Raw genomic sequence first — 24,452 nt, forward strand, 5'->3', positions numbered from 1 at the left:
AATTTAGTGTCTAGGGGATCCATACCCACACTTGTCGTTCACCACCCAAGGGCAGGGACCCACTTCTGGGGCTCATGACCTAGAGGACAGGCCGGACAGCCTGGAATGATACAACTCAGGGTGACACCAACAGGTCCCACTGGCTACCTTGTCACCTCCTTTTCTTCACTCTCCCCTCTGGAGTTACTCTTATGTCTAATTTCCACTTTGTGACCCTCCAAAGATGCATTCCACCCAACTTTCCCATTGAACTAGTGGGGAAATGGTACTTTCTGTATCCAAATCTTAGCTGAAACCAGATTTGGGGTTATAATGACTAAAAAATCATTTGGGGCCACTTCTTTTCATTTGTATTTATTAGGCCCCTCCTAGGTGCTAATGGGCCAGGTAGAGTGAGAGTACAGTAGAAACCCAAGACATGAAATTATACAGGAAGGTCAACCTTCATTTTACAGATGGAGACACGATAGTCCAGAGATGAAGAGGACCTCGCCCAAGGACACACAGATACCGGGCTGGTCTTGGGTTTGGAACGTGAGGTTCCTGCCTTTCAGCCCCGTGCTCTTTCAACAGCATCTTACACAACTTACAGAATGGTGGGGGAAGCAGGAATCGCACCTGCAAAACAATGACGGAACCGTGAGGGGGCAGGGCTCCCATTGCTGGTGACTTCCCACCCACAGTGGCTGCCAGTGCCTTTATGTTGTTTACTTAAATGTGCTTGTCTGGAGGTTGTCATTTTCTTTTGAGACACTGAGAATTCCCATAATTTTTTTAAAAAGTTCAGTAAAATTGAATTTCTACATTTTTGCCCAATTTTTTTTTCCTTTTTTGTTATTTTTAATTTTTTTTACAGAGTCTCGCTCTGTAGCCCAGGCTGGAGTGCAGTGGTGCAAACTCCTCCTCCTGTATTCAAGTGATTCTCCTGCCTCAGCCTCCCGAGTAGCTGGGACTACAGGTGCGCGCCACCATGCCTGACCAAGTTTTGTATTTTTAGTAGAGACGGGGTTTCACCATGTTGGCCAGGCTGGTCTCAAACTCCTGACCTCAGGTGATCCACCTGCTGCGGCCTCCCAAAGTGCTGGAATTATAGGCATGAGTCACCTTGCCTGTCCCATTTTTGCCCAATTTGTGTCTCCTCAGTGTATGAGTGTGTGTGTTTTGTGGGGGGCAGTCTGTTCCTATAGGTTGGTCTGATATGGGGCTCTCTCTGTGTGTGCTTTGATGGGGGCACAGCAACAGGAGATGGTGGAAATAAGGCATGGAGAGGCCGTATTGTGCCATCATACCTTACCAGGACACTCTGTGCCTGGAGGGGGAACGGGAGGGGGCCAGCCATGCCAGGCTGAGAAATGGCTTTCTTAACCCACAAGTGCACAGGCCTTGAAGGCTCATGACTTAGGATCATTGTCACCCATTCATTCATTCACTCAAATCTGGAAAGCATTCAAAATATAATTTTTAAAAATCACCTCTGGGGAAAAGTCTGGTGTCAGGTTCAGAAAGGATTTGTTTCATATCCAGGGCCATGTCTGGGTTGTGTTCTCTGCTATCCAGGAACCCGAGGGCTCTCATTCAGCCTCAAGGGCTATGGAATTGACTCCTGGTAGGTGGCTCTAGCACTGACTCTGGGCCCTCAGGGTCGAGGTTGCGGTGAAGACTGTGGTCCGCATCGCCTCCTGCCCCAGATTGGATTGGAGGGAGCCAGGTGAGCGTGAGGAGGAGGCACTGTGGGGCTGGGCCTGGCTTCCAAGGAGAACTACAGGAAGACCAAAATCAGATTGGGATCTCATGGGAGGGCAGCACTGGGTCTGGAACGGAAGCCTTTGCTCACCCGGCCTCTACATGGGCCACGTGGCCGGAGGGTTGGGTCTTCCAGGGCCATGCACCTGGGAGGGACAAGGCTGGGTGCAGTTGGGTCACGTGTCTAACTTGAGTTCCTTTGAAGCTGTGAGTTGGACAGATTTTATCTTGCCTGTTTTGACCCTCTGTGAGCTAACAGCTGGGGGTGGGGTGGGGAAGGGGAGGTCGGAGAGCAGTAAGCGTGCTGGTTCTTCTTTTGGTCTGTTTAGCAACTTCCCATGACTTTTGAGCAAGGAACAGGTGTAACCCCTTGCGCCCTGAGGTGTGCAGTTGACTACATATGCCTGTGGCCTCAAGGCCATGTAGAAATCGTCCCTGGTTCAGCCAAAGCAAATTCAAAACCAAAAGCAAATTCATTGACCATGGGGGAAAGAGTAGGGGACATTAAACAAGCAGCTCTGCCTGGCCTTCCACTCACATGGCCATGAGGCCCGCCATTCAGCACATCATCTCGGCCTGTACTGTGCGCTGGGCACTGTGAGGGGCTTCTGCCTCCTGTCTCCTTCACGCTCCACTCCTTTCCCCTCCATAGCTCAGCAAGGCCCACATTTTCCCAGTGAAGCCACAGAACCACAGGGAGAAACCCATGGACTTGGCCTCTCTCTCTAGGCGAGTGAAGTTGGTGGCAAAGTCTCTTGGCAAATTCAAATTATACTTGCTACAGTCTTTTCCTCAAGTAATTCTGGGTGCTTTCCAAACTTACCAATTCCCTGAAGTACATGGGAGGAGGCAGGGAGGCTTCTCGGGGGAGGAGTGGCACAGGCAGGGAGGCCGAGGGGCAGCAGTGTGGACAGGGAGTCAGGTGATGTGAAAAGAAAGGTGGGTTGCAGGCTGGGCTCTTGCTGTCTGTGGGCTCCATTCAGAATCTCCCACTTCACGTAGGACACTCTGGCCTCCGTCCAGGCATCACTGCCATGGAAAGCCCAGATACGGTCAAGTCCTCCGTTAAACACCTGCCTCCACATCCCCTCCAGATCCTTCTCTGTCCTCAGAAGGAGCTCTGCTCTTCAAGGGAGGGGCTGGGGGCTTTGCAGCTTTCTGTGCCTCTGGCCAAGGCTGATCCTCCTTCCTCCTGCCTGAGAATCCAACCTTAGCGTGGAGCGATCCCAGAGGAATATGGGTGTGGGAGGTTGTCAGGCGTGTGACCCACAATCCGCTCTGGGACCCCTGCCCCAGGAGCTCTGGAGGACTGTCAGACACAGCTTGTTGCAGGGAAGCTAGTTGACAGAAGATGTAACAGGAGTGTGAACATGCCGTCAGCCCATGCCCCGACCTTCAGGAACAGCCTAGCCTTACGGTTCCGTGCCCTCCTCAGCCCAGGGACTCTTCACCCACCTAACATTGTCATTACCCGAAACTATTTCACCTCTGCTCTAAACAATTCCAAAATCCCATCTTCTGATCCCAGCCTTCTTCCTGTCCAGAGTTCTCATCCACAACTCCTGCCATCCCAGGGTGAATGGCAAAGCCCTCCACCAACATGGCAGCCCACAGAGGAGCAGACTGGAGAGAAAGAGAATGAGTTCAGTTTTGCTGACAGATCTGAAAAGTATACATTGGGCAGGGCCATCAGGTGTTTGGAGAGCCTTTTGAGGGCCCTGCTCAAGGAAGAGCTGGGCTTGGGGTTCAGATCCAGGTGTGCTCAGATTATACCAGTTCCTATGAGCTGATTGTTAAATCTTCAGGAATTTCGTGAACCAATGGTTAAACCCAGCTATTATGAAAAATTAAATTATAAATTATATAAACTTACAATTAAATGAATTATATTAAGGCAAAAATCATAAATTTTCAAAAACCATCACTTCCTAATAATTTTTTTTTTTTTTTGAGATGGAGTTTCACTCTTGTTGCCCAGGCTGGAGTGCAATGGCGCGATCTCAGCTCATTGCAACCTCCGCCTCCCGGATCCAAGGGATTCTCCTGCCTCAGCCTCCTGAGTAGCTGGGAAAACAGGCATGCACCACCATGCCTGGCTAATTTTGTATTGTTATTAGAGACAGGGTTTCTCCTTGTTGGTCAGGCTGGTCTCGAACTCCTGACCTCAGGTGATCTGCCCGCCTCAGTCTCCCAAAGTGCTGGGATTACAGGCGTGAGCCACCGTGCCTGGCAATAATTTTATATTTTTTTATTATTTATTCATTTAAGATTATGTACATCTATTACGTCTGTGGAAATACTATATAATGTTGTGTTACTGTGCTTTTTCCCGAAGTCTGCATTCAGTGACATCATATTGGTGGATTGAAATCAGCCATAGTGGGAATACTTACACCACAGAAATGGGCAGCAACCACCACAAATCAGGGCTTTATTCATTATTTGGTTGACTATCTAGACTTAAGAAAGTTATGGAGAAAATGCTAATAATGCACATTAAACTTAAATGTATGTTTTGCCAATGGCCATTGCATTGTGAATGGCACAGAAAAATGAAGCAAATATTCTTCTAGTATTCAAAAACTATTCTCTGCTTCAGTAAAGAAATTGCTAACACCATTGACAAACAAGTGAAGTTCTGGCCAGGTGCAGTGGCTCTTGCCTGTAATCCCAGCACTTTGAGAGGTCCAGGCAGGAGGATTGCTCGAGGCCAGGAGTCCAAGACCAGCCTGGGCAACATAACTAAACCAGTTCTCTACAAAAAATAAAAAAGTTAGCTGGGTGTGGCGTGCACTAGCTGAGACAGGAGGATCTCCTGAGCCCAGGAGTTTGTGGTTACAGTGAGCTATGATCATTCCACTGCACTCCAAGGTCTGGGCAACTCATTCTGTAAAAAAAAAAAAAAAAAAACCAAGTGAAGTTCCAACATCTGTCTTTCTGGTTTCACTTTTTTCTTGCTAGTTGGTACAAACAAAAATATCAGTTAACATTCATATTGGAACTACATTCATTTATCAGTTACAGCTGTAGGCTGGCTATAGATTCAGCAGGTTGGCAAAAATCAATGAAAGCATTCTGTAAGACCCAACTGGCTATGTGCAATTTACAATAAAGAGTAGTATATATTTTTTATTATTTGTAAATTATTAGCCATCCTTTATGTCAATAAAATTTATCATAAGTGTATGTATGTGTATATATGCATGCATTTTCCCTAGAGAGCTCATTGTTAATTAAACATCTACCAGCATACTACTGGGCAGGTTGCCTTTGTCTGAAGAGTGGCCAGAGATTTGACTCTTTGGAAAGATTCACAGAAGAGGGTGGGAATGGCTGATGGAAAGAGGCTACTGAGGAGGTTGGAGGGACCTCAGGTGGAAGGATTAGCCTGACCAGGCACAGAGTCCCTGAAAAGGGATGTAGGAGTGAAGAAAACCTGGGGTAGGGTGGAGTGAGAGCTCGCCATTTCTCTGCCAAGCAGGACACAAGCCATCTTCTGCAAGCAGGAGGTGGAGAAGTGAGGAAGGGTGAAGGTTTGGCCTGAGTAGTCAGTGTGGGGCCAAGAAAAGGGATCAGGGAGGGCGAGGAAGACTAAGGAGGACTGCAGAACACTCGTGAAAACCGAGAGGACGGCAGGCCCGGTGGATGGCTCGTGCCTGTAATCCCAGCACTTTAGGAGGCTGAGGCAGTCAGATCACCTGAGGTCAGGAGTTCCAGATCAGCCTGGCCAACATGGTGAAACCCCGTCTCTACTAAAATTACAAAAAATAGCCGGGCATGGTGGCGGGAGCCTGTAATCCCAGCTACTTGGGAGGCTGAGGCAGGAGAATCACTTGAACCTGGGAGACAGAGGTTGCAGTGAGCTGAGATCGTGCCACTGCACTCCAGCCTGGGCGACGGAGCAAGACTCCATCTTGAAAAAAAAAAAGGGCCGGGCATGGCGGCTCACACCTGTAATACCATAACTTTGGGAGGCTGAGGCAGGAGGATCACGAGGTCAGGAGTTGGAGACCAGCCTGACCAACATAGTGAAACTCCATCTCTACTAAAAATACAAAAAATTAGCCAGGTGTGGCGGTGGGCGCCTATAGTCTCAGCGACTGGGGAGGCTGAGGCAGGAGAATCTCTTGAACCCGGGAGGCGGAGGTTGCAGTGAGCTGAGATCGCACCACTGCGCTCCAGCCTGGGTGACAGTGTGAGACTTCGTCTCAAAAAAAAAAAAAAAATGGTAAAGAAAGAAAACCCAGAAGACAGCAACCGAATCACAGCCATGAGAGCAAGAGGGTCGAGTGTAACCAGGTGCAGCACTGGCTAAGCCCCATGGTACGGATTGCTTGATTAATCTCCCAGGACAATCCTAGGAGGAAACCAAGGCTTGGAATAATTAAGTCTTTTATCCACAGCTTGCAGCCAGTTAGTGGCTGAGTCAGGAGTTGAATTTAGGCAGCCTGGCCCTCTTGACAAGGCAAAAGACTGCACAGAGGCACCTTTCTCCTCAGCAAAGCTCCCCCAGATGATGCACGTTCAAATGCTCCAGGATGGAGATTGGGAGGGCAGGCGTGGCTACATGTCAAGGGCTTGTGGGCATCCTAAGGCTGGCAAAGCCGCCTCACATCTCTGGTCTCCCCAAACGTTCTTGCACTTGATGCTCTTAGCACGCTGCACTGTCTGTTGAATCTAATTATAATGAATCTAGACTTGCATTTTTAAATATCTTTGTAATTTTACCTTCAGATAATTCATTCTTATTGTGTTTTTAAATAGTAAAGTACGTGACAGATTGGAAATTTACAAAACGATCCTACACCTTAGAACATTTTTTTTTTTTTTTTTTTTTGAGACGGAGTCTCACTGTCGCTGTCACCCAGGCTGGAGTGCAGTGGCACAAGTTCGGCTCACTGCAGGCTCCGCCCCCCAGGGTTCACGCCATTCTCCTGCCTCAGCCTCTCGAGTAGCTGGGACTACAGGCGCCCGCCACCTCACCCGGCTAATTTTTTGTATTTTTTTTTTTTTTTAGGAGAGATGGGGTTTCACCGTGTTAGCCAGGATGGTCTCGATCTCCTGACCTCGTGATCCGCCCGCCTCGGCCTCCCAAAGTGCTGGGATTATAGGCGTGAGCCACCGCGCCCGGCGCTCCTTAGAACATTTGAGAGGCAGGGTCCTAATGTGCTATTCTAATCACGCTGATCCATTGCTGGGAGTCTTTAGTGATCCCTACTGGCTACAGCAGTTTTCCAAATGGTGGGTGGGGATCAATTAGTGGGTTGGGAGATTAGTTTTCAGCGTCATTAAAAGAGTTAAAAAAGAAGTGGCCCCAGATAGAAAATATCAGAATATATTACACATAGTAAATACATTTTATTTTAGCTACATATATTTTCATACATATGTGTACTGGATTATGATGAAAAATGTCTTTCTTACTATGAGTACAGTAAAAAAAGCAACTTTTTTTTTTTTAGGCAGAGTCTTACTCTGTCACCCAAGCTGGAGTCCAGTGACATGATCTCACCTCACTGCAACCTCCACCTCCCAGGTTCAAGCAATTCTCCTGCCTCAGCCTCCCAAGTAGCTGGGACTGCAGGTGCCTGCCACCACACTTGGCTAATTTTTGTATTTTTAGTAGAGACAGGGTTTCACCATGTTGGCCAGGCTGGTCTCAAACTCCTGACCTCAGGTGATTTGCCCGCATCGGCCTTCCAAAGTGTTGGGATTACAGGCGTGAGCCACTGCGCCCGGCCAAAAAAAGCCAACTTTGAATGCTGCTTATCTGCAGATAAAGACAGCACTGCCAGGCCTGACATTCAAAGCCATCCAGGCAGAAGCAATTGCTGAGGAAGATCAGGCAATACTTCATGGGAAAGGGGTGAGGACAGGCTGGGCTGGAGGATGTGCAGGTTGTGGATGAGACCAAAGGCCAAGAAACGCCAGGACTTTCATGCTTAGACTGTACCAGTGCTGCAACTCAGAGAGGAGCTGGGCCAGGCAGTCCCTTGTGATAGCACTTTAGAGGAGGGAGACCCTGAGTTTGCTAGGGAAATCAAAGGAGACTTCCTGGAGGTGGTAGTGTCTTAGTTGACTTCTCAGCGTTTGCCAGGAGAACAGGGGTGTGGAGAGGGCTCATCTGGCTGAGTGGTTTGTGAAAAGGTACGAGAAAGCCCGTCCTGTTTGGGGAGCTACACGCCATTTTGTGTGGGTAGAGCATGAACTAGGGAGGGGGACTTTGTGAGTCTTGTTGAGTGTCAAAATTTTATTTTGGGATGAAGAGCCATGGAGGAATTTTGAGCAGAAGAATGGCATGAGCAGACTTACATCTTTGGAAGATGACTGGTGGCCTAAGGAGGGTGGATTAATGGAGAGGAGGCAGGAGGCAAGGAGACCTGTAGGATGACTACCGACCTCAGCAGGGTGCCCTGAGGCCAGGGTGTGAAGAGGCATGGAGGCGGGAGAGAGACTCAGGAGGAAGAGCTGAGGGCACTGGTGACCCACCAGTCCAGGTGGGGCCATGAGAAAGGGGTGGACGTGAGGAAGTCCCATGTGTCTATGACTCTGAGGCCTGGCTAGATAGCAGTGCCATTGCCAGATAAAGAACACAGTGGGCGAGGTGTGGTGGCTCATGCCTGTAATCCCGGCACTTTGGGAGGCCAAGGCGGGAGGATTGCTTGAGCCCAGGAGTTCAAGACCAGCCTGGGCAATGTGGGGAGACCCTGTCTTTACCAAAAAAAAAAAAAAATTAAGAGAAATTTAAGAGAATTAGGCAGATGTGGTGGTGCGCACCTGTGATCCCCTCTAAGGTGGAACTGGAGCTGAGGTGGGAGGATTGCTTCAGCCCAGGAGGTCAAGGCTTCAGGGAGCCATGGCATTTCAGCCTAGGTGACAAAACAAACAAAAAAAAACAGGAGGCAGAGGGTGTCTGGTGAGAAGAGAGCACGTTCACTGTTGGAAGTGGGCTTGTAGGCAGACATGTCAGGTGGGCAGCTGGGGCAGCGGGGAGAGGATGGGTAAGCGCTGCAGAGCGGGGTGTCCCTCACCTGGAGAGTGTGTGGAATGAGGGGGAATGGACTGTAGACAGAGCCTCAGGGAGCCACATCTGTGAGTATCCAGGCAGAGAGGAACCCACAAAGGACAGAGGGGAGTGGTCGTAGTGGCGGAAGACCCAGAAACTTGGGCCACAGAAACCAAAGGTGCAGAGAAGTCCTAGGAGGAAAGCAGCAGTGCGAGGGCTTCAGAAGGCCAGAGTCCTTGAGGCTGAGAGGGCCAGACTGCAGCCTCAGGGAACCGCCGATGTCCCTGGCAAGGCTGATGGCAGAGGGCAGTGGGGCTTTGTGAGTGAACGGAGCTATCACCATGAGGCAGAGTGTAAGCAGGCTGCCCCGGACCATGTCGCACCATGTGCAAATTAGAAAGGGGCACCCCTTCCTCCAGGCAGATTCAGCCCCTCATTCTGGCACATAGGCTTGGCAAGAGGAGTGCAGGCTAGGCCTCAGCCTCCACCTGCCCCACAGTGGGGCATCCGCGCACCTTGGCCCTGTGAGTGTGGACCAACACTTCTAGAAACTGCCTGGGAAGGAAGGCGACAAGTGGTCATTGACCAAGGAGATACAGGATCATGTGAGGGTTTTCTTTTTTAAGATGTGAAAGTCTCGTGTGTGCTAATTTGGATAAAGGCAGGGAATCCATGGAGAGTGAGAATTTGGAGATTCAGGAAAAGAGAGTACAGGACACGAGGTGGGAGGGTGCAAGGCTGGAGCGGCTGCCCTGGGAGAGGCCTGTGCTGCAGGGGAGAGTCCGCTCAGCAGCTGCCACACAGACCAGGGACACTGAGCCACAGTCGGGACTGCCTGTCCCCAGCGACCAGGGGTTCCAGTGCCGGAGACTCAGGCCCATGCAGACTGCCCAGGAGTGGGCCAAGAGCTGAGCAGACCAGGCTGGGGAGGGTCTTGGCGCAGAGCCTTTGCTTACTTATTATTTACTTTCTACTATGGGAAATTTTCAAACACACCCCAAAGTGGTGAGAAACTCAATTAAACCCTCTTAGATTTATTTTCTAGCTTTAACAATGATTAATATTGCCAATCTTATTTATGGACCAGTTTTTTTGTGTGTTTGTTTGTTTTCTAAGACAGGGTCTCACTGTGTCACCCAGGCTGGAGTGCAGTGGTGCTATCTTGGCTCACCACAACCTCCACCTCCTGGGTTCAAGTGATTCTCCTACTTCATCCTCTCAAGGAGCTGGGACTACAGCCATGCGCCACCATCCTCTGCTAATTTTTGTATTTTTAGTAGAGACGGGGTTTTGTCATGTTGGCCTTGAACTCCTGGCCTCAAGAGATATACCCACCTTGACCTCCCAAAGTGATGGGATTACAAGTGTGAGCCACCATGCCTGGTCAATGTACCAGTTTTTAAAGCACCTTTTAAAAAACTTAAAATTTTAGTAGACTTTATTTTTAGAGCAGTTTTAGATTTCACAGCAAAACTGAGTGAAAGGTACAGTTTCCTATTTATTCCCATTAAAAAACTTTATTTGGAAATTATTTTTATTTTTTATTTTTTTGAGACGGAGTCTTGCTCTGTCGCCCAGGCTGGAGTGCAGTGGCTCTATCTTGGCTCACTGCAACCTTCGCCATCTGGGTTCAAGCAATTCTCCTGCCTCAACCTATCAAGTATTCGGGACTACAGGCATGTGCCACAATGCCCAACTAATTTTTGTAATTTTTAGTAGAGACAGGGTTTCACCATGTTGGCCAGGCTGGTCTCGAACTCCCAACCTCAGGTGATCCACCTGCCTCAGCCTCCCAAAGTGCTGGGATTGCAGGCATGAGCCACCATGCCTGGCCTATTTGGAAATAATTTTAAGCTTACAGAAAATGGCAAGAACAAGTTTTCTTAATTTGAAATAACTTTTTCTTATTAGAGGATATATTTACAGAATATCTGTAGAAGAAAGTTAAGATCATTCATGATTCTACTACCCCAGAATAACCACTGTCATTGTTTCGGTGTCTTTCTTCCTAGTCTTTTTTCTGTGTTCATAGACACAGTTGCCATTTTACCCAGAGACTATCCCAATCCCCCCGAGGCATTCTATCCTGTGTGTCCACGTGCACTGACTCATTCTCAGGGCCTTCACTATCCACATCCCCCCCTCAGATGGTTTGCCTTTAGCAACAAAAATTAACCCAAGATTTTGGTCTGTGGATGCCCTCGTTCTCTGGTTTCAGGGCTACTGCAGGTTTCCCCTGTAATATTCCTTTCATGTTTGTTTTTCTCTGGTGATACTGGCTGATATCTGGTTGCGGGAGTTGCCTGAGGCTCCTTGGGCTGCCGTCTTGCCCGGAAGCCTCTGGTGTGCCCCACACCTCCTATGCTCATCCCTGAGTAGCTAGGTTCGAGTCTGTCTCTCTTACTTATCTGTGAACTCTGTGAGGGTAGGGCGCAGGTCTGATTCATCTCTCAAAGTGAGGCGGTGTTGGCCTCAGGAAAAAGTATGTATGGAATTGAATCAACCCACCTATTTGGCATTGTCCATTCCTGTCTATGCCACAGACTGTCCGAGTGCCTGACACTAATTTACAGCCACGAGCATGGTGTCTGACACACAGTAGGTGCTCAATAAATGTGTGTGGATGGTGCGCCCAGCCACCTGGAGATTTCTATACATGTAAGGGCTCTGCTGTTTTTCCCTTTCTCTCTCTCCTGTCTCTCCCACATGTTCTGGATCACTTTGACAAGCTAGAGGGAAGGTACCCCCTCTCTGCCGCTGCCCCCCATCTTCTGTATGTTAAGAGCAAAGCTAGGTTGGCAGTTGATTGAAAAGATGCAACTTCCTGCGCTGAGGATATTTGATAGGTTTTAATTGCTCACAATACTAGTTATCATTAGAGACAGTTCAAACTATTTCCAGATTAGTTCAAAGCTGCCTTTGAGGTATGTAAGTTGGACAGAAGCCCTCCATGTGTTCAGCTCTAAGCCAAATTTCCTGGTGTCATTAGAAGCCCACTTGTAGTTGGAGATTACCCAATCTGTATGTTTTGATTGCCTGAATATTTCACTAATTGCAGGGGTGTTTGTCAAAAGTGATTTAATGTCCCCAAAGCTGTCTGGACCTGTGTTGCAAGTCCCACTCCCCACCTCAGTTAAGTGGTGGGGACCCTGAAGAGGGGATGGGAGGAAGGGAATCTGCATAGAGTCTTTCCTTAGAGCCAGCCCCTCTTGCCAGGCAGGGCCCTGGCCCTCTGTGGCAAGGATGGGGCAGGAAGGGATGAAGCCTTGGTCTAGGGTGGGGGCACCAGCAATTGGGAAAAAGGCAGAAACCCAATTTGGAGGGCTGGGTCCTGAGGAGGCGACTGAGAAGGTCTTCAGGACATCTTAGTAATCTTCATATTTGATTGAAAGATAAAAACAGGAGAGAACCGGTTTTGGCAGATTGGACTTCTAGGAGTTAGTCAGAAACTTGGTCTGACCAACTCTTGGTTGGTCCTGGCCTTGACCCCAGGCCTGGAGGCTTGCAATGGCACTGGGGCCAGGACCACTGCTCCCCAAACACCTCCAGGACCCCCCAGGGTTGGGACTCGCATTAAGCATTTTGCTGCCTCCTGACATAGTGGATTTGGCTGGTGGGCTGCACTGGGCCACTTCGATTAGAAGGGTTCTGAGCTAGGGGCAAAGAAGGGTAGGAGGGAGACCCAAATGGGAAGAAGAGGTTCTGGAACAGTGGCAAGCTGGGGAAGGGCCCTGCAGGCAGGAGAGCTCTGTCCTTCAGCAGCGACACTGGCCTACTGGGTGAGGCGTGTGGCAGGAACGCTCATGTTGGGGAGGTTTGGCAGGGACCAAGATGGGGGTCCAGTCAAGGTCAAGCTGTCCTGCCCGTGTGCCCTTGGCCATGACTGACTGTGAATGCTGGGTGGTACCCGCGTGGTAGGAGCAGGCATGGGTGGTCTGGGGGTTTAGGTTTGGGGATAAGGAAACTGCAGGTGCCTTGGATTTCCGAATGTATCTTGCTTTGGTCAAAGCCCACCCAGCTTTGATCTGAATTCCTGACCAGATTTTTGTGCCAAATTCACCTCTTTATGTCTCTTTTCAGTTTGAAGACCTGGTGCCATAAGCCTACTGATGTGGAACGCTGGAAGCAGAATGCAGCTATGGATGGTGCTCGGAGGAGCTGTGCCACCAACCCCACACACACTCACACCAGTTCTGGGCCTCGGGCCTCGGATGGGCTGGGGGGCCCAGTTGTGCAGGAGGGCGGGGGGCAAATGGCGGGGGCCTTGGTCTTGGCTGCCATGGCCAGAGGTGGGGCGGGGGTGGGGGGATGGGGGATGGAGGCCTCAGTCCCTGCCCTCACTAGGTGGCGGGAGCAGGAGGCAGGCTGACCCACTTAGAGACTGGCTCCTTTCAAAGCAGCGTGGTTGTGACGAGGGCTGCTTTAAGTGGGTCAGCCTGCATATACACATTGGTCTTAAACTCTTCAAAACTTGGCTGTTAAACATCTAGATCCTGTTTTCATTAGCTTGTAAGCCATGGCCATGGGGACCTGCCTGGTCTTCTGAAGCAGCAAGTGTGTCCAGAGGCTAATAAACAGCAGGTGCCTCCAATAAACAGGATTTTAATACTCGATGTAAATATGGATGCAAATACATGAAAAGAAAGGTGGGATCTGAATTATATGTGCAAGTTACACAATTGCTCAGACGTTTTGCACTGAGAACTGTAGTGTGACTGTGGGTACCATGTGTGTTTTACAGGTGCAGGACGTGTGTACAGTGTGGGAGAGTGTGTTTTTGCGGATGGACATGTATGTGGTGTGTAGTAGGGAGCATGTGTGTCTGCGTGTACGTGTATGTGTATGAAGAGAAGACTCCACCACCAGATTGGGTGGGGACAGAGCCAGCTACTTAATTTGCAGGGTCCCAGTGTAAAAGAAAAACATGGGGCCCTCATTCAAAATTACCAGGAATTTCAACACAGAAACAACAGAGCATCACCCCAAACTGGGGCCTTTCTGAGCACAGGGTGGGTCTCACGCCCACGGAGGAGTGCACCTCCTTGTCTCCCTCCAACCTTCCCATGCCACTTTGGAAGGCCCCTGGGTCCCCCTTTGCTCTCTCCCCACCAGCTTCCCAGGGTGGCCTTGACCTTGGCAGTGTGGGGAAGTGGCCAAGGTGGGCTGGCAGAGTGGCTGAGGGCTGTGCTGGTCTTACCCTTTCCCGACCCTCCTCTTCCAGCCTGGGCCTCACTAGGGGAACCCCAGTCCGTAAGGTGTCTCTTGCCCTGGGCTGTTGGTTCAAAAAGGCTCCTCTGCAAGCTGCCACTGTGTTCTGGGAAGTCGTGAGGCCGCAGGAACAATCTAAAGCAAACGTGTCCAGCCCGCTTTGAATGCGGCCCAACACAAATTTGTAAACTTTCTTAAAAACATTATAAGTTTATGAGTTTTTTTTGTGTTTTGTTTTGTTTTTAGCTCACCAGCTATCATTAGTGTTAGTGTATTTTATGCGTGGCCCAAGACAATTCTTCTGGTGTCGCCCGGGGAAGCCGAAAGATTGGACCCCTGGTCTAAAGTGTTTGGGGTGGGCCAGGCGTGGTGGCTCATGCCTGTAATCCCAGCACTTTGGGAGGCCGAGGTGGGCGGATCACAAGGTCAGGAGATCTATCCTGGCTAACACGGTGAAACCTGTCTTTACTAAAAATATGAAAAATTAGCCAGGTGTGGTGGTGTAATCCCAGCTACTCAGGAGGCTGAAGCAGGAGAATCGCTTGAGCCCAGGAGGCAGATGTTGCAGTGAGCCGAGATCACGCCATTGCACTCCAGCCTGGGCGACAGAGTGAGACTCCATCTCAATAAATAAATAAATAATAAAGTGTTTGGAGTGAACTCACTGCCCACCAAGGGCTTCAGGTCTCAGGAGGCCCGATGGGCCCAGTCTTGGGCTTGTCCTGATTTGCCCAACTGGCCTGAGGGAGACTAAAGCAGGCAAAGGATCCAGGTGAATATCCGAAGTGAAACAATTTCAAATAAACAACAGAAAAGAAACGGCAAAAGGGAACCAGGGAGCTGAGAAAGAATTGGGCTGGTTGAGCTCACAGCCCAGAAATCTCAGTGAGGAGGTGTGGAGGGTAGGGAGCCCCACTCCTTCCTGTTTATTGTCCTGCTTTGCTCCTCCAGGGTTAAGTGCGGTGTGCCTGCTTCAGGGTACACCCAGGAGACGCTAATGGGTGATAATGAGGGTGTCCCGCCCCAATACCTATACTTGTCAATAATTAACCACAATTTCTTAGGTTCCGGGAGGAGGTAGTGGCACCTGGCCTGCCCTGGCTGGTTTAACTCATGGGGCACCTCTGGCATAGCCATTTCAAGGTCTCTGTGTGCTTCCAGTCTGTTCTAGGGATGGATACCTCCCAAGGCATAGGGGAACTTGAGAACTGACCTTTACCCATGTCCCTGATCCTAGCCAGAGACAGACTCCCAGACTCGGCCAGAGGCTGATGCCGACCCCTTCCAGCTCTCATGGTAACCATTAGACCCCTGCCTGCTTCTGTTGTGGAGGTCCCAGAGGGAACTGTGTGGACAGACACAGTCTGAAGGGCCATCTGCCTCAAGCCACAGCAGCACAGCAGTCTAAATATTCTGGGGAAGGATGGGGCCAAGGTGGGCTTGGGCTCCTTGGTGAGAGAGGTGATTTGGGCCCAAGCAGCTAAGCAGGGGTGGAGGTTACTATAAACTTGTTCATCACCAGCCACAGTGCTTTGCCTGCCCTAGAGAGTCAGTGTGACCAAGGCTTCCATGCAGGGGTGTGATGGAACTGGCATTCCAGAGGGGGAAAAAGTCTCGATTTAGCATTTGCCAATTTTGGTGATGTAAATACTTCCACCAAGTCTGATTTCAAGTACCAATTGGTTTAACAATTGACTGACCAAATTCCTGAATATTTAACAAGCAGCTCTTTCTCCACTGCCCACCAGACCCCTGCCCCCAGCGCCTATGCTATACCTCTCCCAGCCCAGCCCTTCACCTCCCTGTCCTTGCAGAATGCCCTTCTCTGGCCGCTGGAAAGCCTGGGACCTGAGGCCATTGAAGCTCCTGTGCTCCAGGGTCCTGGAGCAGAGCTGGTCTGCTTCCCAGGTTGTTCTACTGCTCACGGAGGTGATGTGTGTGAAATGCTTTGCCAAAGTGAACACCAAACCCACTCAAATGAGGTCCCAAGGGACCACCGATTTCTAGTCTAAGGGCAGTGGGGAGATCGGAATTCAACGTCCACCACTATGGTTTGAAAAGCCGGTTCAGGGCATTTGGCAGTCTCAGCTTATCAGCTGACAAGCCACCTGCCTCGCTCCTCCCTTGGTCGCATGCTAACCTCCTCACTCATTTCCACTTCCGGAGGACCAGATGTGCAGAGGTAATGAATACCAGGGAAATCAGGAAACCACTGGATCAGTTCTTTGAGCCACAGAACAACACTCATCCCAGCAGCTGGGAAGCTATCTGCAAAAGTCCATCTGCAGAAAGGGCTTCCTGGTCTTGTGTGTGGCTGGGCCATTTCTCTGGATGCAGGTTTTTCATTATACAATCTTCTCAAAGAACCACCTGCTCTCAACACCTCAGTGACTCCATTTCCCCCTCCTCTGGGCTCCTGGAATGCCACAATGGCCCCACCTTAGCCAGGCAGCTGTGATGAGAGGTGTTGACCCAACTGCCTCTCCGCTGGCTCACTGAATCAGGAGGAAGGGGCTGGAGACAGCACAGTCTTGCATTGTGGTTGGGGACCTGGGCCATCCAGAGGCAGGACTGTCCAAAGGTGGGGTACTGCTGGGATTCCGCCAGGCACTGGGTGATGCATGGCATAGGGAGCTGGAGAGGGACAGGCTCTTGGCCAGGGAAAACAGCCCCAGAGCCACAGGTATGCCATCGAGTCTTCCTCCTCTCCCATCCTTAATCACTCCTGTTTGGTGACAGCACACAGCTAGGCCTGGAGCCCAGCAAAGAGCCCATGGGTCCCAGAAGAAGTTGTTCTGGGGGCTGGAGACAATCACAAATGCCAGGTTTGTGAGCCCCAGACTCTGGTTCATAGCAAGAGGCAGACTTGTGAACAAACCACCAGATCACACTGTAAAACACGCTCAACCAGGAGTGGGTGCCCTTTCTAGGGACAGGCAGAAGGCTTCATGGAGTGACCTTTGAATGGGGACATAAAAGTGGATTCCTTCAACAGCCTCTGCACAGCCCCAAGTCAGTCCTCCAGCCCTTGGACTCACAGATCTCCTCCGTAGACGACTGGAGGTCCTCCCGTGCTACCCTTTACCCCTGCAGTGGAGGGGCACAGAGCCAGAGCCCCCCAGGTCCTCACCACTGGCATCACCAACATAGTGGACATTTTCTCTCTCAGAATGAAAAGGGAGTGAAATTTCTCCATGATCTTTCCACAAATGACCAGCTTGGGGAGTGGGAGAGGAAGGGCTGCAGTGCCTGGGGAAGGGACCCTTGGAACAGATCCTGGAAACGGAGAGGGGTGGAGAGGGTGGAGACAATGCTCGTGGAGTCCAGGATGGGGCCTACCCAGAGTTGCTCGGCCACCCCTCTGCCTCTGAATCAGGGGTGATCAATGAAGGAAAATTATTGCAGCAACTGAGTCCATGAAAGATGATTGTGCACGTGTGTGTGTGTGTGTGTGTGTCCTCACTCACTTAAAAAAGACCATTTCTGTGCATTCTTTATTCTGGGACCCTCCTCTGCCTCCCTCTCCAGGAAATCCCACAGGATCCCATACCTGCTTTAGAATGTGTGTGAGAAACTTCCCAGTGCTTGGCATGTCTGTTATTCTGGAACACAGGCTGGGGAGGGTACAGGGTAGTCCCCCTTCAACAGAGGCTGGCCTTTCTTGGGATGTGGGCTGGCTGGTGTTGGTCCAAGGATGGATGCAGAGGGTGAGGCACCCATCCTGCTAGTCGGGCCGGATGCTGGCAGGAGGGCGGGGTGGGGAGGGGCGGAGCTTCCAGAACAAAGGAGAATGGGGAGCCCAGGGGCCAGCCTAGGCATCAAAAAGGCTCTGCAGAGTGAACAGGCCACAGCACTGCCTGCCTCTGCCCCAGCAGTCAGCCAGCCGACGGTGCCTGCTTCCTCCTGCTTGCCCAAGGCCGGGCAAGTCATCCCCGCTCTGCTTCCAGAGGACCCGTTTTCCAGCGTGATTGCGCCGACACTGCTCTGTGGGTTTCTCTTCTTGGTGTGGGTTGCTGCTGAGGTTCCAGAGGAGAGCAGCAGGATGGCTGGGAGCAGAGCCAGTAGTGAGGAAGGCCGCCGGCAGCATGCCTTTGTCCCGGAACCTTTTGATGGGGCCAATGTTGTCCCAAACCTCTGGGTGCAGCGCTTTGAAGTCATCAACAACCTCAACCATTGGGACCATATCACCAAGCTAAGGTTCCTGAAAGAGTCCCTCAGAGGAGAGGCCCTGGATGTCTACCATAGGCTCAGTCCCCAGGACCAGGGAGACTATGGGACTGTGAAAGAGACCCTCCTGAAGGCCTTTGGGGTCCCTGGGGCTGCCCCCAGCCACCTGCCCAAAGAGATCGTCTTTGCCAACAGCATGGGTAAGGGCTACTATCTCAAGGGGAAGATTGGCAAAGTGCCCGTGAGGTTCCTGGTGGACTCTGGGGCCCAGGTCTCTGTGGTCCACCCAAATTTGTGGGAGGAGGTCACCGATGGCGATCTGGACACCCTGCGGCCCTTTGAGAACGTGGTAAAGGTGGCCAATGGTGCTGAAATGAAGATCCTGGGTGTCTGGGACACAGCGGTGTCCCTAGGCAAGCTGAAGCTGAAAGCACAGTTCCTAGTGGCCAACGCGAGTGCCGAGGAAGCCATCATTGGCACTGACGTGCTCCAGGACCACAATGCTGTCCTGGACTTTGAGCACCGCACATGCACCCTGAAAGGGAAGAAGTTCCGCCTTCTGCCTGTGGGAGGGTCCCTGGAAGATGAGTTTGACCTGGAGCTCATAGAGGAGGACCCCTCCTCAGAAGAAGGGCGGCAGGAGCTATCCCACTGAGAAGCCACTTTTTCTTTAACCTACTAAATATTGGTGGGAAGACCCACTGCTGTGGGGGGAGGGGGGTGCATATCCTATGGGGGTCACTGGGCTTGGCCAGTCTGCTTATCAACTCTTGCTCTTCCCTCCACTCTGCCTCCCTCTGCAGGGGCCTTAATCTGCCCCTGGTTGGGGAGGCTTCCACTGAACAGGCACAGGTGAGGGAGAGCAGGCTGGCTTAGAGGGACAGGGTCCCCATGGTCATCAAGCTGCTATTGATGACAAAGACTTGAAGGCTGGAAGAGTTCCCAAGGAAGCTAGAAATGCTTGTCTTTGAAAGAACTGTGGGACCCCTTCAGATCCCCTGAGGTATGGCTTGGTCCCTCTCAGGTTCTCAAAGCCTGTCTCAGCTGGGCTGGGTCCTAGCTGCAGGGTCTTTGTGAGGGTCACAGTTGCTCTGGGACACCTCCCTGAAGAGCCTTTCCACCTGTACAATGGTATTTTCTTTCTGTCATTTGCTTTGAAGCCCATTGTGCCTTGTGCCAATAATTCTATTGCTGCAAACACCAATAAAGATTGATTCATGGAAAAACCGTGTAATGTGTTGATTGAGGATGAGAGTAATGTGAGAGGGAGTCAACGTCAAAGATAAGGGAGATTCAGGTGTCTAATGAGTGCCTAGCTGGAGGTATAAGAACATATACACAGGGATGACAGGTCTTGGATTTTCTAAGACAGTCTCAGCATAAAATATTTTGACTTATTCCCTCCAGAATTACTCTTATAATTTTGGGTCGTCATAATTCCTCTACTTATTTCAATCTGTAGTATTTTAGCATACAAATTGCCCCTATACCCAAAAGTGACCCTAAAGTTTTATGTGAGATGTCTTGATTGGGGATTGGGAAATTATGGTTATGATAAACAAACAGGAAAGTGTCTGCTGGGCAAATAGGTTCTTACAGCTGTCCAGGAGCGAGAACTTAGAGGCAGAAGGCAGGGCCAGGAGACAAGTGTTGACCTGCGTGGGGCAGCTCAAGGGCGTGCTGGAGGACAGGGGAGGCTGCGGCAAGGCAGGGTCCCGGCGGTGGGAGGTCAGCTTCTTCCTGGAGGGACTTGGAACAGAGCCTGAAACTAGAGCGACCTGATGGAGGGAAGGACATTCCCAGATCTGGGAGTGGGGTGTGCATCTCTTTTAGGGGTCCACCTCATATTTGCTCCCAAATTTCTGTTTCTTTTTCTGGAATGCAGCAGGGCTGGGAATTTGAAACTCAAAGGGAGAAGCTGAGTGGACAAAAGTCTCCACAGAGGAGTCAATTTGTCCAAATCTCAGGCCTCCCCACCAAGCGCATCAGGAGAGCCTGTTCTCAGGGGAGGGTGGCCTGCACCCTCCAAACTTTGGGCCCAGGAAGATTGGCGCAAGGTCAGAGACTCGAACATGCGGGGATCCCGGACCTCTTGATGGAGGCGTAAAGGACCGTTTTCCATCCTCCAGGGTGGAATGAGCCTCTTGAAGTTCCCACCTGGACAGCTCCTGAGGGAGAGACAGAAGGCAGGAGTGAAGCCCCTGGACTTTTTGAAGCTGATCTGAGCCAGGATCAACTGCCCCTCCCTGGCCCCTTCTTCCCTCCGATTCCAGCTGTGATTCTCCTGGGAACTGAGGCATGGCTCAGCCCCTAATCCCCGGGGTTTACTGAGGCCCCTTCCCTGGGCAGCCAAGCATCTTAACTGAAATTAGCTCCATCAGCCCCAGGGCATGTGGAGGGAAGGACCGGTGTGGGATCAGGAGGAAATCTGTTTCCAGAAAAGTGATGCCTAGAGAAGTGGGTGGGAGAACTGGAGAAGTGGGTGGGAGAACTGGAGAAGGGGATGAGAGAACTAGAGAAGGTGATGGGCGAACTGGAGAAAGGGTGGTCTCTGGATGCCTCCCAGGTCCTGCATCCCCCTTCTCAAATTTGATTTTCAGCCCCACTCTCTGTGGCCTAACACATGCTGCTCTCTCATGGGTCGAGTCTTCTCCCGAGGGAACAATGCAGGTGGCACCTCCCTGTGACCTATTTTCCTCCAGGTCCTTTGGATCCCAGCCACGTGCTGGGTGGAAGGAGGGAGGACAAAGAGTCTGTAAGTGGGTGAGTGGGGAGCTGGGGAGTGGACTAAGGAATTGGTGGCCAGGCCAGAATTCCAGAGCAATACCCCAGCCTCCCTGCCCTTTCCCACACACCACATGGAGCGGAGCCCTGTCCTGGGTGATTGCGAATGGGATGCTGTGTCCCAGCAGCAGACACCTTCTTCCCCTGCTCTGAGTGAGGAGAGCCTGTCTGAGCCCCCAGGTCTCCAGCTCTCAGCCAGTTTTCTCTCCTAGAGAAATGTGGGCCCCCCGAGAGGGCACAGTGAGGAGTGGGGTCTGTGATATCCGAAGCATGGCCCCGATGGAGGAAGGGACCATGTGGTGCTTCTTACCGGGAGACCCAAGTGAGGTTGAGACCGCTGCTGCATGAGGGTGAGAGTGATCGCAGCTGCAGATGCATCAGCGTGGAACCTGGCTGCAGGACTGTGAGCAGCTGCTCTCTGGGAAGTCAGGTATCAAAAACAGAGAAGCCCAGGAGAGAAGCCAGAAAAAGTGGGTTGTGGCCACACCACAGAGGGCTTGCTGCCTGGGTGAGGAGTTCACACCTGCCTCCTACAGTGTGTGTTTGAACCATGGGAGAGCAGGAAGATTCATCTGGCTTCTGGGTATAGGAGGGAGTAAAGCAGCAGCAAAGGCTCTGCTTGGACACCATGGCAGTCCTTAGACTTAAGGTCTGCTTTTGCGATGATGGAAAGGAGGATGCAGGATCAATGTGAAGGTTTAGCCTTTGGAGCACATGATAATCACCAGAGAAGACCCATGAATATCAGTTCCTCCAGTGGTCCCAAAGTGCAGCAGGCTTGGGAACCCGTGGTCTAAATTCCAGTGGCATCTACCCCTGTATTGCCCAAAGGGTGATCCATGAACCAGCAGGAAGGTGGCATCAGCATCACCTGGGAGCCTGTTGGGAATACAGACTCTCCATCCTTACCCAGACCAGCGCCAGAATCTGCAGTGAGCAAGATCCCCAGGTGATTCTAGGGGACATGAGTTTGAACAGCCCTGGCCTAGAACATTGTAATACCTCTAGTTAAGGGTCCCCTACAAGCTGCCTTCTTCTCTAATAATGACCACCACAAACTGAATGCATGCCAGTTCCCCAGACCATACTAGATAATTCTTCATGCTTTTATCCAGCAAACCTTTAACTCTTAATTTCAGACTAACAGGAAAGTTGCAAGAGCAGTACAAAGAATTTCCACGTTTCACCCAGTTTCCCCAAATATTCACATTTTACCAATTAACTTCATCATCTCTCTCATTCTCATTCTTTTTCTCTGTATCTATATGTATAGGAACCTTCGAAAACTGAAAATATGATGCACTTTTATCTCTAAATACTTCAGTGTATATTTCCTAGGGGAAAACAATAACAATAACAAGGGCGTTCTCTTATATAACCATGATGCAGTTATCAAAATCAGGAAGTTCACGGATGTAATACCACTATCATCTGATCTTCAGACCTCACTCCAATGTTTCCAATTATCCCAACAAGAACATCGTTGGCCCCCAAATTATTTTCTGGTCCAGGACCGAATTCAGCTACATATTGCATTTAGTTGCCACGTCTCTTTCATCTCCTTTAATCTGAATAATTCTTCTCTTTGTTTTCATGACCCTGACAGTTTTGAGGACACCTGGCCAGTTATTCTGTAGAATGTTCCTCCATTTGGCTGAATCTGATGTTCAGTTGTGGTGAGATTCGGGCTGTGTGTTTCGGGCAGGAATACCCAGAAGTGATGGTGTGTCCTCAGTACATCGTATCAGGAGGCACATGTTGCCGACTTGTTTCATCACTTGGTCAAAGTGCTGTTTGCCAGGTTTTTACTCCATAAATAACTATTTTACCCCCGTCATGAGTAAGTGTCTTGTGGGGAGACACTCTGAAGCCATATAAATATCCTGTTTCTCATAAGACTGTCACCACTAGCCTCAGCATCCATTGATGATCTTTGCCTGAATTATCACTGTGATATTACCAAATTACCAAATGATGGTGATTTTCTAATCTCCTTCTTCTTCTCCTCCTCCTCCTCTACCTTCTTCTTCTTCCTCTTTTTTTTTCTTCTTCTTCTCCTTCTCCTTCTTCTTTCTTTTTTCTTTCTTCTTCACAGAGTCTTGCTTTTTTGCCCTAGCTGTTCTCAAACTCCTGGGCTCAAGTGATCCTCCTGACTCAGCCTCCAAAGTAGCTGGGCTTACAGGACTAATTCTATCCTTCTATACCTATTAGCTGGCCCTTAACTCTACAGAAGAGCTTTCCCTACTCATTTATTGGTTGATTTATACCATGTGGACTTAGAGATTCTTATTTTTCTATGAGTTATACTCATTTACAATCATTATTTATTTTGATGCTCAGATTGTTTTAGGTTTGGCCACGGGAGCAGCTTCAAACTGGCTCCTGTCTCCTTGGGACATGTCCCCATCATCGTAAGAGCCCTTCCTTATTTTCTGGCAGAAGATGTTCCAGGCTCATCTTGTCCCTTCCCTGTACCAGCCCTGGGATCAGCCATTTCTCCAGGAGTCCTGGTTCCTTTGAGTGGGGTCTGATATTCAGAAACAAGGATCTGGGTGTCAGGTGTGTGTGCTTCTTGCTACTGGCATGCCATCACTCCTAGGACCTCTCAGTGGTCAGAGCTAAGAAGAAAACCATAGAGTACACTTCTCTATATTTCTCTCTCTCCCTCTCTCTATATATTAAAATATGAGTTCATGCTGATACTTCCAATTCCAACCCCACACTCTAGGGCTTAGTCTAACCTTCCCCTTTATTTATTATTTCTCAAGTCACACGGCTAATGTGCCGATGTTGTAACAAGGTGCGAGGGTGGCACATCACACACGCTCTCCCAAACACCCAATCATCACACTCACAAGCTGCAAAAGGATCGTAACCTTCCCCTTGAAATTTGCGACTTCTTTCTCTAATAATGAGAAACCTGGCTCCAGGTTACTTATTTGCCCAGTTCTAAAATACCCAGAAAGTTGTTTCTGAATTGCTAACCCAGGCACCTATGGAAGAGAAGCCCAGGAGCACCCAGTCATTCAGATCTCCCACCCAGTGCCAGGCGTGGGTGGCCCTTGGCAGCAAATGAGAAAGACAAATGAGGAAGCCGAGCGCAGCCGCTGGCGGGAGAGTGGAGGCCTCCCAGGTGTGCAGGGAGTGCCTCGAGGACCAGTGTGAAGGTGTGTCCTTATCTGAGGACACGATGTGTCCATCAAGAGGGCAGCTGGAGTCACAGAGTCAAGGCCATGAGTCCTGCCCTTGTGGCCATGCGAGGGAAGGGCCAGCCTCCACGCTCCAGGGAGGTGACCTGGTCTGCCCACCTGGTCCTCTACCACTGAGGGGATACTGGGGCAGCTGTCAGAGCTGATGCCACCCCACGTTCCAGGCCCATCAGTCACTGCTCCTGTATTGAGTCCACTGTTGCCAAGTAACTGCGGGTAAGGAAGCTTCTTGGCTGGGTAGCAAGAAAAGCTATTATGCTTTTCACTGTGGGCTAATCAACTGGCTCTCAAGTTTTCACTGCTTGATATTGTGGGTCAGTAGCCTCCAAGCCTGG

At 50.4% G+C, this 24,452-nt stretch overlaps 1 protein-coding gene, 1 long non-coding RNA gene and 1 other non-coding gene across 3 annotated transcripts; 2 read left to right on the forward strand and 1 right to left on the reverse strand.

Annotated features, from left to right (window-relative positions):
* The first annotated feature begins 475 nt into the window (after positions 1–475).
* Positions 476–14,166, forward strand: LOC134732474 (uncharacterized). The gene is made up of 2 exons (XR_010115675.1): positions 476–1,708; positions 12,830–14,166. It is a non-coding gene; the product is annotated as an uncharacterized lncRNA (long non-coding RNA).
* Positions 14,167–17,747: 3,581 nt separating this feature from the next.
* On the forward strand, positions 17,748–19,409 carry ASPRV1 (aspartic peptidase retroviral like 1). Its single transcript, XM_055242533.2, has one exon. The coding sequence runs from the start codon at positions 17,748–17,750 to the stop codon at positions 18,777–18,779; it is 1,032 nt and encodes a 343-aa protein (XP_055098508.1). The 3' UTR covers positions 18,780–19,409.
* Positions 19,410–23,674: 4,265 nt separating this feature from the next.
* LOC129463350 (small nucleolar RNA U13) lies at positions 23,675–23,778 on the reverse strand. Its single transcript, XR_008651138.1, has one exon. It is a non-coding gene; the product is annotated as a small nucleolar RNA U13 (small nucleolar RNA).
* Between the last annotated feature and the right edge of the window lie 674 nt (positions 23,779–24,452).

Source organism: Symphalangus syndactylus, chromosome 14 (genome assembly GCF_028878055.3).
Source record: "Symphalangus syndactylus isolate Jambi chromosome 14, NHGRI_mSymSyn1-v2.1_pri, whole genome shotgun sequence".
Classification (NCBI taxonomy): Eukaryota; Metazoa; Chordata; class Mammalia; order Primates; family Hylobatidae; genus Symphalangus; species Symphalangus syndactylus.

Excerpts from the sequence above, each read along its gene's own strand:
- ASPRV1 (XM_055242533.2), top strand. The coding sequence starts at position 17,748 with ATGGGGAGCCCAGGGGCCAGCCTAGGCATCAAAAAGGCTCTGCAGAGT.